The 15,580-nt window shown below is 30.4% G+C and overlaps 1 protein-coding gene across 1 annotated transcript in view; it reads left to right on the forward strand.

The window, feature by feature from the left end:
- Positions 1 to 15,580, forward strand: part of Liprin-gamma (liprin protein kazrin) — a 316,506-nt gene that overhangs the window by 192,110 nt on the left and 108,816 nt on the right. Inside the window, exon 9 of the mRNA XM_075381547.1 lies at positions 13,798 to 13,888. Within this exon, the coding sequence (XP_075237662.1) occupies positions 13,798 to 13,888 (91 nt within the window). The remainder of the gene's footprint in view (positions 1 to 13,797; positions 13,889 to 15,580) is intronic.

The following is a 15,580-nucleotide window of genomic DNA, read 5'->3' on the forward strand; positions in this document are numbered from 1 at the left end:
ACTTCATGCAAACGGCGATAAACTCATAAAGAACTTATGATGCACTATATAGTTAAAATTGAAGAATATTGTGAACATAACTTCACATTCGACCTTTCAAATTGTCAAGCTTTTTTTGTTCTTCGTGATCCAGAATGCCCTCCACTGGGACAATTGAGCCTTAGTTTCAATATCATGTCCGTAAACCCATGTTTTGTCACCTGTTATGACATGTTTCAGTAGTTCTGCATCATTATTGACTTCATTTAGCAATTCCTGAGCAACTTCCATTTGCCACTGTTTTTGTTCAAAATTCAACAGTTTTGGAACAAATTTTGCTGTCACACATTTCATACCCAAAACATCCAAAAAAATTTCATGGCATGAGCCAGTTGATATCTTAACATCATCAGCAGCGACTTCTCTGATTGTCATTTGGTGATTATTGATAATCATTTCTTTCACGTTTTCATCGGTTGCTGATTTGCTGGGGCATCCGAGCCACTCATCATCTTCAATGTGTACAAACAACCTTCTTGGAAACATTTATACCATTCGTAAACCCTTGTTTTATTCATAGCAGACTCACTAAAAGCAATATTTAACATTCTTAAAACATTACTACACTTTATTCTATTCTTATAGCAAAATTTAATATAAATTTTCTGATCCATTATTTATACAAATAAAAAATCGCCGATCGTATCAAAACACATGTTATCCTTTTGACATCTGACAACAAACTAAATATCCAATATGGCTAAAAATGTACAGATACTTTTCAGACATGTTTACCAATACAATAATGAAAAAATCCTGAGAATCAGACTAATACAACACATGAATTTCAAAATTCTCGTTACTTTTTGAACACACGTCATATTTTACAGAAAAAATTAGAAATAATTGGTACCACAATGTTAGTTCCATAACAAAATATTTGAGAACCATTTTAAAAACATCTTATTCAGCCATGCTGCTCATCTGTCTTGAATTTAGTAGATCTTTATATTTCCCATACCGAGACCTGATTTGAAAGGATAACAGTTAAATAAAGTGAACAAAGATTAACTTCAAACTGGCTATTTTATTGGAGGTAAGACAAGACTCACTTGTTTTTTAAATATTTCCAATAATTTTATAATTAAAAAAAAAAGAAAAGATTTTGGGATTTTTTAGAACAGCCTCCTTGATATAATTATGTCCAGTGTTTTTTGTTTTTTTCTTTTTTTTCATAATTACATCTGTCTGTAAACCTTAAGAATTCTGCAAAAATAAAAACTTTTTAATTATCTTAACTATTTTGAAAGTTTTAAATATCTCTCAGAAAATAATTCCTGTGAACCCTTGATTTATGAAATCACAACGAATTTTGAATTTTTCCGTACAGTTAAACATTATATCATCTGCTAATTTACTACCTATCATATGATGATTGTACGAGCAGATAAATTTGCCAGTTCGAGTTTATTTCTTGATGTTATCAATAAAAATATGTTTACATTTAAAAAGAATTAAAAATGAATAGCAAACTGCCAACTTTTTACGGTCATGTTACTTTCCTATCTGTTAAATTATATAACATTAATTATTGTTGAAATTCCATTCCTCGATTTTTTTTTTCATATTTTTCAGTTCAAAAATTGTTTTGAAATCTAAAAAACAAAAACTAAACTCTTGATTACAAAATTCTATACACATGTGTATTTATATGCATGTATTGACATCCATTTAGTTTTATATTATTTATGTATTTCAGAAATGTTTAGTCTGCACTCAAAATTTGGTACGGTTGCTATGTTGAATAGAACGAATTATTCTGTTAAAATAGTGGTACAATTTCTTTATCTTGATGAGGGTTTAACTGTAAAAATTACTCTCTTCTATAATTTATCAAACATAATAAAATTCCTTATCAACAAATTTTTATCATTAGAGAAGTTAAAAAATGTTCATGAAACCCCCATCGCAAAAAATGTAATTTTTTTGTAAACTTTTAAGTATTTTTATCCTGGAATATTAATATTATATTTGACTTAATTTTTTTTAAATTAAGCTTTATCAAGATGGAATATTTTTTATTGTTACTTGAAGGTTAGGTTATTATAAAAAAAGTCCTTCCCCCAGTTAAATGTAAGGGTTTTCCATATGAAATGCAACCTATCTATGTCAGTAGATATATTTAAATAAAAAAACATTTCTTAAATTATTAAATTAAATATTTTATTTCCAAACTTTCCAATACTTAAACTCTAGAGTAAATGCTGGAAGTGGCCGCCATCTTCATGAATATACGCTTCCCCCTTCACAACAGTTGCAACAGTTTTAGGAGGTTTTGGGTTGATATTTAAAACAACTTGTTCGATACTGACCTTCAGTTTTTCAAGTGTTCATGGTTTACTCATGTAGGTTTTTTCTTTGAGGTAATCCCAAAGAAAAATCTGGTGCAGTCAAAGCCGAAGGTGGCCATAAGCCATGACCAATAACACGACCACCAAAGAATTCGTTAACAATATCAGAAGTTGAATTTGTGTAGTGTGATGTTACACCGTCATATTGGAACCAGCAGTATCACTCTTCAACGAGTGCGATGAATTGCAATAAAATATTCTGACATCGTTCTGCAGTAACGGTCTATCTGAAGAAAAGAGGACCAGTAAATTTTTTTGTGATATCACACATCGTAAGCCTATCTTCTGTAGGTGCAATTATTTTTCATGATACTATGGGGATTTTCAGTACTATAAATCTTACTTTTATGGCTGTTTAGTATCTGTCCAAATGAAACCACACCTTATCTGTGAAAAAAATCGAGTCCATAACATGAATATCCCCATGTATGAATTGATGAAACCAATGACAATATTCTAGCCACTTTTCTTTGTCTTGATTAAAAAGTTGATGAACTGTTTGAAATCAATCAGGTTATAGGTTTAATATTTTTGTCGCCTGATGAACGGTTGATTTTGGTAAATTAATTTCAGCTGACAAGCGTCTTATTATTTTTTTTGGCGAGGCAGTTAATAGGTCTTTGATTTCAGTGACTGTGTCTGCATTCATCACTATCATCGATATTTTGTGTTCCTTGTTATCAACAGAACCTGTTTCTCTAAATTTAGCCACTAACCTCAAAACTGATGTCTTGTTAGATGCTGGTTTATCACGGTAGTTACGGCAAAAATATTCTTCCCGTCCAACCACTGATCCATGCTAAAATACAACTCAAAAATAAAAACACGTTCGTCTTGTGAAAATACAATCTTTTCTGTAACAATTCATGAGCATTATTATTGCTTTGTTATGGCTATCAGTAGCAGTTTTACTGTATCTTTGCAATGTTCATTTTTTGGACCAGGCCATTCTAGTAAAATATAGCGGAGTTGGATAATCAATTCAAATATTATAGAAGGCGGAATGGTGGGTTGCATTAGAAATTGAACACCTATATATTCAACCTTTGATTGGCCCGTTAGTTCAATGTAAATACCTGCTTTGATTTTTAAATTCAAAAATTTATCAGATTATTAATGTTATATTAAATTTTTTATGTATCAAACTGAAAGTACAATGGAATATCTAATTAATGAATAAATTTTTCATTATTATCAGTAATTTGCTTCCATAATCTCAACATTTTCATCACTTGTCAAAATTTGTAATCGTCATACATTTTCATCAAAAGATATTAATTTTTTTTGTATTATATTTCTGTATTTCATCAACAGAAGTATTCTAATACGATATCGTAATAAAAAAAAAAATAGAAAAAAAAAAACAGAAAATAGAGATAAAATGCACATATACAAAAGTCCTGAAAAGTGTTTGGGAAACTTATCATACTAATTCAGGGCATTGAAATAAAGAAAAAAAATGTTCATGAGGACTAGTGCCTTTTCTCGCATTTTTTTTTCCTCTGTTTACCATTTTGTTTTTTATAATAAAAATTTATATATTAAGTACAGATTGAGATATTTTTAAAAAAAATATTAGTGTATATATATGTCCAACAACATGTACGAAATAAATAAGTTTAAAAATTAAACTAATAGTGCCCATTTAATTTTTTAATCATTAATAGCTCCATAAATATTAATATTAACTTATCAAAATATGTTAAATAAAAAGTTAATCATTAATTCAAATTGGTTGATAAACGACTGAGATGTAAATAGTTAAAATAGATCACAAATTACAGTCTTACAGTTTTGTGACTTTTCTATTATTATTATTAATAATAGAAATTATTAAATGAAGTAAAAAAGGACACATAATTGTTTGTCAACTAATTGGAACAAATAAGGTGCTATTTTGTTTGTAATAAAATGTTTGACATTTCTTTTAATACAACGTAATTCCATAAACTAATATTTATAGAGCTAATTAATAATTTTAACAAAAAAATTTTCAAATTTAGTGGAGAATATTTGTTGGCATGTACACCAAATTTCATTAAAATATCTCAATCTGTTTTTAAGATATATATTATTATGAAAAAAAAAATCGTGAACAGATGGAAAATGTAGCAGTTTAGGGCATTTGTCCACATGGATCGTTTTCTTTATTTTGATGTCCTGAATCAGTCCCTTAAGGTTGGCTAACACTTCCTGGTACACTGTATAAATGTAAATCACTAGATCAGTACAGATGGTGATCGCCTGGACAGGATAACTTTTGATGTTCCGTTTTATTATTTTTTTTTGTGAAAATTTTAGAATTAAAAATTATTTATATCTGTTGATTAAAGATCACAGCATGCTCATTATAGTAACAATAAACTTATATTTATACCAAAAAAAGTAAAAGACAAAATCATAAATATACAAAAAGTAGTGGATATAATTTTTTGTAAAATTGAAAATGTGTGATTATATTAATTAAAGGATTAAGGTAAATTACTTTTAATCAAGTTTGAATTTGTTTTTTTAATATTAAAAACTTTTTAAAAAAAATCATAGAAGTAATTATAATTTCAGGTTTACTATAAAAAAAATATTTATGGTCTAAACAAATACTGTTGGGAAAGTTCAAAATTGTTTCTATGGCATTTTTCATGGTTTGAGCTTTGTAATTAATTAAAGTTATGACATTATTTTGAGGTTTCATTTTTTTACTTATCTATTTTCTTAATCTATATCAAATATTTATTTTACTTTTTTTTAAAAAAAAACTTCGTAACACTTTTATAGTCTTCTTTTTAAGATATATTTTAAAAAAAGACCCAACACTGATAGTTTTTTAAACATATATCGCACTGTCACTGTTTGTGTTTTAGGTACCCCAACAATTACAGTAGAGACTAGCAATGTTGATATGGACTCTGTCTCACTTATGTCTTCCATAATAACACCACATATGTACACATGTGAGTAGTGTTCGTTTGTTTGTTTGTTCGTTCATTCGTTTGTTAGTTTTTCCAAACGAAAATTTTTATTTGTTTTACACGTTTTTGCACTACCCTGATTTTATTTTCATGTCTTGTTAAAAACCATTTCAGTTGTTTTTTTAATTATTAATCTAGATTAAAAATTAAATGTGGAATGTTCCAGTGTGAGAGCTCTAATATTAGTTTTTAAAAAGTATTAATAAATGTTTAGTAGCTTGATAAATAAATTTTGTAAGAAAAGAAACACTATTATACTTGTATGTTAATCTTTGAATATATTGCTAGTTTTTGTATTATATATTACTTTACAGTCTAGATAGCACTACAGCTCTAGAAGGGAAAGTAATCCGTCCATTTGGATACATGCAGTTTTCACAGGATCTTGATGTTTTGACACCTAAGGAACCCAAAAAAAACGGATGGAAATTTTCTAGATGTTTGTATGTACTTGTATGTGTGTGTGTGTGTGTGTGTGTGTGTGTGTGTGTGTGTGTGTGTGTGTGTGTGTGTGTGTGTGTGTGTGTGTGTGTGTGTGTGTGGTGTGTGTGTGTGTGTGTGTGTGTGTGTGTGTGTGTGTGTGTGTGTGTGTCTCTCTCTCTCTCTCTCTCTCTCTCTCTCTCTCTCTCTCTCTCTCTCTCTCTCTCTCTTATTCTCACTTGTGGAACCGCTTCAATTTCTCGTTGAATGGCCTCCTTGAGTTCTGCAATTGACTGTGGTCGGCTACTGAAGACTTTATATTTGAGATACACCAACAGAAAAAAATCACAGACAGCCAGATCAGGTGAACGCGCCGGCCAAGGAATGTCGCCAAATCGGAAAATCAAACGTTTAGGAAAGGTTTCTCGCAGAACATCCGTTGCGATTCTCGCCATATGGGCGGTGGCACCTCCTGTTGAAAACAAATTTTATGTCCTTGAAAGTCATTAAGTTTCGGTCGCAGAAATTCATTCAACATATTTACGTATCGATGAGATGTTACTCTGCGATTTAACTCCTAAAAAAAATACGGGCCAATTATGCTGAAGTTTGAAACTGCGCACCACACTGTAACATATCGACTGTGAATTGTTTTTTCAAGAATTTGCTGTGGATTATGCAAAGCCCAATAACGGTAATTTTGTTTATTCACAAATCCTGACAGATGAAAATGCGCCTCGTCACTTAAAAGAATAATGGCATCCTGGTGGACATTTTCGAGGATGATCTCGCAAGCTGCTTTGCGAGACGTCTAATCATTTGCATGAAGTTGCTGCAATAACATCATCTTATACAGATGGAATTTCAGTTCGGCATGAAGAATTCGTCATACACTTCGATCAGAAATGGCTAGCGCAGAAATGGTCGTGGAGACCGCGTAACAGCTAACCTTACAGCGTTAATGTTTTCAGGCATTCTTACAGTCCGTTTTCGTCCTGTCGGTTTCATTTTTAAACCAGACGATGTGTTCTTAAAATTCTTCACCCACAACAATATCGTATTCCTACTAGGAACAGACACGTGTCGATTTAAATTGAAATGTCTGCAAAACAAACGCTGTGTTACAATAACAGTCGTTATTTTTAAAATAGGCTTCAATCACAAACGCTTGTTGTTCACCCGACCATGACATACTGGCTACTGAAATAGTATGAATAGACCTGTTGATATACAACACTCCCGCCTTCTCATTGACAGTGGCGCCAACATAACAATTACTACAAAATCGTCAGATTTATATGCCGGACCCTGTATAATTAATGAGTCAACATTGAAAATACTATGTAATAGAATAAACTTAAACTGTTGATATCTATGACATAAAAAATATTTAAATTTCCATTATTATAACCACTTTTGTTTATTTCAAAAAGTCAATTCTACTTGACACGTGTACAATAAAGAACATTGCAGTGTGATAAGATTTTTATTTTTTGAAGGTGTAAAACCAAATTAAATTCATTCGTGGATGTTGAAACAGTATGGTAAATAGTGTATTAATTATTCAAAATTTTATAGATGGATCAAACAGTTTGTCAGGAAGAACAAATATCTCGCACAGACTTTCATTGTAATGAAAGATCGATGGAAGTTTTTATTGACACTTTACAAAGTCAAATGACCTGATCATTTGTCTTCATCATTTCAAGTTCATAAATGATCTTGTTTGCAAATCATCTTATTCGCAAGGACAGACTTATTAAAATCAGGGAAATTCTGAAATTTTTGGTTTGAGTATTAGCACTGTTGATTTCGTTATCTGTGATTAGCTGGATTACCACAGAATATGTTTAAAGAGAAGTACGAGATGGTTAAATCAAAATCACAAAGACAACTGAATTTACATTTATATGAAACTTAAGTCTGATCTCTATGGCAGAGTGGTAGCATCTCAGCATTTCATCTAGAAGTTCTGGGTTTGAATCTTGGTCAGGCATAGCGTTTTTCACATTCTACAAAATTCAATTTCCATATTCTATGCCACAAGCTTCAAGCTTGTGGTAATATCATCATGCCAAAAAAAAAAGAATAAGTTATTTCAGAAAGTAATTTTTATGTTTTATAATAATTTTTGGTGAAATTTAGATTGATCATTTTGAGCTGGAATCCAAGTATATTTGAGTATGGAATGGAAACATTTCAGTTACCGTACCAGGAAAACATTTTGGCAGCTGATAAAGTGATGCTAACAGTGTTTTGAACTATAAAAACCCAATTTTTTGTGATTATTTGTTATAACAATGTAAAATCAACAGAGAATATTATTGTGTCATGCTAGAAAATAAAGTGAAATTTGCAATAAGGAGGAGGAGATACCCCAGTTCTCTGTCAAGAGTTGTAATTCTAATTCTGCATGATATCACTTACCCAAGTCATACAAAAGACTTGGAAAGTTATATAAAATTCAGGTCAGGAAATGTTACCATGTCTAACTTACAGTCTCAATTTCACACCATCATATTCTTTTTCATCTCAAAAATGTGGCACAAAGTTCAGTAACAACGAACAGGTCAAGAATTTCTACAAAAATAGCTCATACCAATGAGGTGAACAATTCTTTACTGCTGGAATAAGAAAGCTCACAATTAGATATGACAAGTGCCTAAATTTAGCTGAGATTATTTTGAAAAGTACTTTCAGTTTTACTGTCATTGAATAAATCATTTTTCTACATTCATTTGTTTCTTTAATTATTGAACGACCCTCATGAATATATAAAAATTTGTTCTCTTGAATTTTAGTTTTGTTGAGCCTGTTAAAAAATTTTTAGGCACTTTAAGAATTTTTTTAAAGTGTTTTTAGCGTTCTTGATTCTGAAAGCTTTATTTTAATTATAATTAAAAATCCATAACAAATTGTTTTAAAATTTGAAGTATTATTCATTCTATAAGATTCCTTATAGGGTTAAGGTTAAAACTGTAGTTTTGTGATACTTTTTAACAGCAGAAATTAAAATGAAATACTTCTGATTATTTAATAAATTCATGTTATTGAAATAAATTTTACTCTATCTTTGTTGCAAAGATTTATATTCGTTTTAAAATAACTGCTATCTAAATGAGTTTAACACAGTATTTTGTACTAATCATTTATGATACTTATCATATTTGAATAATTTAAAATAGTTTATTTAATATATATATATATATATATATATATATATATATATATATATACGAGGGTTATTTTTTTTCAAGGTCCAATCGGTCTCGAAATTAAAACCACAGTGAAAATAAAAAATTTTTTATTTGTAACAAGTACTTACATAGTTACGCTATTTCTCTACATAGTCGCCACTCCGATTTAGACATTTGTCGTAGTGTGGTACCAACTTTCCAATACCCTCATCATAGAATGAAGCCGCCTGTGTTCTCAAGCAACTTGGGAACCCATCTCGCACACAGTTTGCGGTACTGAAGTCTCTCACTCACAGTGGTATAGAGAGCTGACCTTGAAATCTTAGAAAACGAATTGCTCAATACAGAAATTGTGAACCGACGATTTTCTCGAATTGCCCCATCCACTCACTCAACGAGATTATCGGTTTACAATCGCTTCCTTCCCTAACTGCCTGCATTATGAACATCTGTACGTCCTGCTTTAAAGTTCCTGCACCATTGTCGCACTTTGCTGTCATTCATTGAAGTTTCACCATACACATTACTTATTCGTCGATGAATTTCAGCTGCATTACACCCCTCAGCCTGAAGAAATCGAATTACTCCACGCACTTCACACTTGGTGGGAGATGCTATTGTTGTAGACATGTTTACGTGCTAGCTGCGTGTTCAGAACTAAACAAAGTGACGTGGCTTGATTGAAGGCCGTGCTAGAGACGCTGCGCAACACATATGCACAAAGGTTCATCCAATTTTTATGCAGGTTTTTATTTCGCGACCGATTAGACCTTGAAAAAAAAATAACCCTCGTGTATATATAAATTAATTAATATTTTTCAGAGTATTAGTAGAGCTGCAGGAATAGAAACTTGAAAAATGATGTAGATGCTGTTTGGAAAAATTTATTAGTTTTTCAAAGCCAGCACTTATGTAGTTTCGTATTTATTAAATAAAAAAAGCTCCTAAAATTGGTCTTTTTTAATTTTTACTTAAAAAAACCCATATCTAGCTTATTCATTTTTAGGAAAGGTAAATTTTGTGCATCTTATATTAAAACAACCATAATGGATGTTACAGATACATATGAATTTATAGCAGAATATAAATGTTTAAACTATTTCAGGAATCTTTTTTTATTGCTTTTTGTATTATCAATACGTGCATTTCACATTTACTTTTTTTAATATTTATGTTAAAATAGTGTTATTATCTATATCTTGGTGTCCTTATTTTGTGGTGCTGATTATTATACTGTTTATCTTCTCTATATCTGTCTGTTCCGTATTTTTTATTACAATTTTTTTTTTATTAATTTATTACTTGTTCATTTTATGTGTATTTTAAGTGTGTGTATGTTTCTTGTTTGAAATCCATTAACTCAATATGTTTATATTTATTTTAATTTACTACTAGCATATCAGTTTTAAACAGAATTGATAAGCTTTTGTCTGTAATCAATGATAAAAATGTGCTTCAAAGTGTCATACAGAATTATTATTATTTTCTAAAGAATTATTTTAATATTAAGGCCTATGTAGATACTTCTCTTTCTGCAAGAATTTTATACTATCTGTCCAATTAGAGGATTAGATATCTTGTTGGTTTGGCTTTATATAAGGTGATTTTTTAGTCCTGTTACCCAATTGTTAATGTCTGGTAATTTTTTTCTAAGAAAGGGAAATTTTGTTTTGTGATAGTTGGTAGTGCTACTCAACCGGTATAGATACGGCAGTGTGAGTTGATTCTCCTTGAGCTGTGTAAACTTTTGTGCCATTTCCAGTCGTGTTACGAACAGAATTTCTTTCAGATCAATGAGTTTTCATTCTTGAACAATATTTTGCTACGAAATCGTACGCGAGCGTAAAAGAATCATTTCAAATTAAATTTGTTGCTGTTTCTCCGCCAGAAAAAATATCAATTTCTAGGCTAGCAAACCAATTTCGGGAGACAGTTAGTGTTTGCGACAGAAAATGTAGTGGTTGACCAACTCGCTTGACAGATGACGTTTTAGAGAATGTGAAAACAAGATTGCTCAATTCTCCACGGAAAAGTTTATGAAAACTTTCCACGCAAGTCGGTTTGTCATATTCGAGTGTTCAGAAAGCTGCTAAAAAATTGAAATTGTATCCATATTGCATACGATTAGTCCAAGAGCTTCAGCCTCCAGATTTAAACAAGCGATTGCAATATTGCAATTGGTATAGGTCTCTCGTAAACGATAACGGAATCAAATTTTTAAACACAGTGTTCTTTAGTTATGAAGCTTGGATCCATCTTGATGGTTATGTGAACAGTCAAAACTGTTGAATTTGGGCGGTTTACTTTTGGGTGAATTTTACTTTTTTCAAGTTTTGAAAATCCTAACGCTTTAAAAGACAAACCTTTACATCCTGAAAAAATTTGTGTGTGGTGTGCCATATATCTCATCATATAGTCGGACCCGTATTCTTTGAACAGACAGTAAACGGTGAAGTATACAGGAATATTGTGTGCCAATTTGTGTCCCTCCTGGAACCTCAAGAACAGTATTGCTGGTTTCAGCAAGACGGCACTACATGCCACATGTCTCGAGAAACTGTGGATTTTCTGCAAGAGTTCTTTGATGATCGAATAATAAGCAATTGTTTATGGCATCCAAGGTCCCCAGACCTCACATCTCCTGACTATTTGTGGAGCTATATTAAGTCCGAGGCCTTCAAAAACAATCCTCACACTATTGATGAACTAAAGTCAATATTACAGACTTAATCATGAATATTTCCATTGCAATTCCTAAAAAGGTTTCTGCTAATATGCTGAAAAGAGTCCGTGCATGTATAACAGCAAGGGGTGGGCATTTTGAGCATATTCTTTAACAATTATGTAAGTAATAGCTTTTTATTAAATCTCTTTTGTAAGTAACAAATACATTTTTTTATTCCACCTAAATTCCCCTTTCTTAAATTACATTTAAAATTGGGTAACAGGATTAAAAAATCACTCTGTATTTACCCTACAGTGTAGATTTATTGGTTTTTTATGCTTTTAACTTAATCTTTTAATATTTCTTCATACTATTTTCCCAGTAACTTCCTTTCTTACATTATTAATAATTCATAGCCTCCATAGAAATGTTTTTCATCATTCCAATTTTTTTTATGTAATTGCTTTTGGGTAATCTCATTATTTCATTTTCTCAGTTTAGGTTTTCTTAATTTACGAACTAATAATAACTTGAAGTATTGTTACTGGAAAACAAAATTGGGGATTATCTCTTTGACCTCATGATTCAAAAAGAAATTACAAAGATCTCAGTAGTTTATCATTTTAAAAAAAACTTTAAACCGTAGAATCGATCGAGCAGTTATAAAAACATTGCTTTGGTGACATATTAATCTTTAATTAATAAATAACTTTTTTTATTCAATAAATGTATTTATTCTTTATTAAGCTTTAAGAAGTGAAATTAAAATTTTGATTTGCAATGAAAGGTGATAAACATAATACAAGGGTCATTCAAAAATTAAAAACAAATTTTTCTGGAGCTAAAATGATTTTTTTAATCAACGTGACATTTTTTTCACTTTTCAACATAATCTCCAGCAACATTAATTCACTTTTACCCATCTCTGAAACAGCTTATTTATGCCTGCTGCAAAACAATTTTTATCTTGCTGTCGAACCAATTTAGCACATTTTCTTTGATGTCATTACCATTAAACTTCTTTCCATGTTGCACCTCTTTGAACAATCCAAACTAGTAGAAATCTGATGGGGCCAAGTCAAGATTGTATGAATTAGTACTTCCCGATACAATTTATTGATGAGTTACCCAAGCTGTAATGAAGAAGGGTAATGTGATGAAGCAGAATAATGTCTTTGTACTGATATCCAGGGCGGTTTTTCAATACTGCTGATTTCACTTTATTGATAAGCATGTCATAGTATTATGCGCTCTCTATAATTTGCTTATCTTCTAGAAAATTAAAAAAAACCGGGCCTTTTGCATCCCAAAAGATTGTCATCATGATTTTTCATGCTGTTGGTCGAATTAGAAATTTTTTCTTGAGAAATGAATTTGTGTGCTTCCACACAATCCTGTCTTCTTGATTCCAATTCATAATGGTGAATCTTTCTCACTGTAAAAAACCTTCAGCTTCTTGCTGATACTTCTGTTTCAACTTTCTACAAATGCAAAGTCTTATCTCCTTATGGTTATCTATTTATCAACATTCTTGGAACCATCTGTCAATTGTTTTATGTACTTGAATTTGTTAAGGATAATGTTATGAAGTGTACTGACACTTGCTTATAATTATTCAACTGTAATCTATTGGTTTTTCTCGATAAGAGAATCTCTGCAAGTTTCAAGCTCTGGAGTTAAAATGTAAATCAGATGTCTGGGGGGTAGTGCTCATTAGTCACTGAAGTTTAGTGGTCTTTAAATTTTTCTACCTGCTTGTAAAAGTTTCTGAGATTTATACAACTTTTGTCCATATTGTTTGGTTATATGAGAATAAACGTTAACTGATTTTTCACCTTTGGAACATAAAAAACTGATCAGTGATTGCTGTTCAATTAATTTGTAAACTTCAAGAGAAACTAACCATTGTAAAATGAGACTTTGAGGTTGGTTATAAGCTTAACAACTTTAAACAGCTGATCAAGAATCAACACAGGATTACCAACTTACTGTTCTGAGAGTATCATAACCTTCATACCAACTGATTTATTTCCACAGCTATTTGTGTAATTTTTGTTTGACCCTCGTATGTTAATGTTTTGTTTTTATATTGAATAATTTATTTTATTTATTATATAATGTTTGTTTGTTTTAATTCTCTTAATTGTTGGCAGCAGTAACGACACCAAAAGAATGTAATAGTCCATCTTTATCACCGCTAAATGCCCATTCATTTTCAAGGTCATTGGATAATAGCACATTATCAAGGTAATTAATATTAGACTTTAGTTGTTTTGTAATCTAAATGCTGAAAGAAGTAACTATTAAATTTATTATTAAAATTATCTAAAGAATTTTTGTTCAAATTCATTTTAAATAATAGAAAATATGAGAAAGTATGTAGTATCTCTCTGGGATTCTTCATGAAATCTCTGCTGATATAATATTACGGTTCTGTCATAAATTTTAAGAAAATTAATCCAATATTATATGTAATTGTATCAGTTGTCTTATGAAATTAAATATTTCAAAAGTTCTTAATAACCACAGTTGGTAATGGACAAACAGCCATATTGCTTGATATGTAATGAAGTCTTGTTTTCATTATGTTGAGGTATTAACAATATGTCCAAGTATTTTATCATTGTGATGGTAGACTGAATGAAAAGTATTCTGTTTACATGTTGACTTTTTCAAGTTTTACACATCTTCAGTTATCACATACGAGATCTGTCCCAAATACTGTGGTAATTCACAGACCTAGACACGTAAAAATTTGCTTCATTGTTAAAGATGTGTGATTCCATGAAACGGTTAACTTTCAGACTTCTGTATGCAGAGAAGACACATTTCTTCATCATCAATACCCCGCACCAATTGAAGCTTACTTCTAACCTTACAATATTCTTAATAAAAAATTTACTGAACTATTGGTTGCAAGATGCTGAATAGCAAATTATAATGTGTCGTGAATTCGCTAGAATGTGCATGCAGGCTGTGTCAATCGAAGATCCTTGAGAAGTTTGAAATCATCACTATATTGTTACAACAGATGTAGTTTTCATATTTTCTAAAACATAGAATGCCTTTTCATATTCAGTTTTGCTGTCTATTGAAAAACCAAGGCAATTATATGCATGCCATTTCTTTAACAATAATTTTGTATTGTCTTTTTAAATTTACCCACTTTGGGGTAGATTGGATTAACTATTTTGTGTGTTTTGGCTGCTTTCTGTTTTATCCACCAATTTTTCATTCTTTCTGAGATTTCTTTCTTCTGAAATTTTCATCTCCTCTTTTGGTTTTTCTTGGAATCTTAGGTTTTCATCTTTAAGTACTTGTCCAAGGTAGATTCTATTTTGAATTATTTTGTAATATTTAATTCTTTTAAGACTACTTGGATTTGTGTGAACCATTTTTCTTAGTTTTTCTATATTTGAGGAATTCAAATATTTGTTTTGTTAGTTTGTTATTGTTCATTTTAAGAATATAACTGTAGAGAATGATTCTAGTTTTACTCATGTTGTCTGTAAGTAAATCAATTTTTAGATAGAAGTTTTTATTATAGATTAATTTTACTTAATTATTTTGAAATTTTGAGCCTAATATTTTTCTTTCTCTCTTTTCTTTTTCATTAAAATTCCTTAATTGCGTAGTATTAGGGTTTCTGTTTTACTTTTTTATAGTATCTAATCTTTTGAGTTTCATCATAGTGATTTACTATGTCATTTTGGTTAATTGAAATGCCTAGTTCCTTTTTTTGTATTCTATTGGATATTGTATTGTATTAATCTGGATATTTAAAGTTTTCTACTCTTTAGATTTTCTGATTATTAATTTTCATTAAATAATATATGAAATTAATTTTTAGCTTACAAATAACCTCATGTAAATTATTCCACTTGCATTGTCCCTGACTTGTGTCCTTAAAAAATATTTGATTTAATTTTCACGGATTTA

The sequence above is a fragment of the Lycorma delicatula genome, chromosome 13 (assembly GCF_047948215.1).
Source record: "Lycorma delicatula isolate Av1 chromosome 13, ASM4794821v1, whole genome shotgun sequence".
Lineage (NCBI taxonomy): Eukaryota > Metazoa > Arthropoda > Insecta > Hemiptera > Fulgoridae > Lycorma > Lycorma delicatula.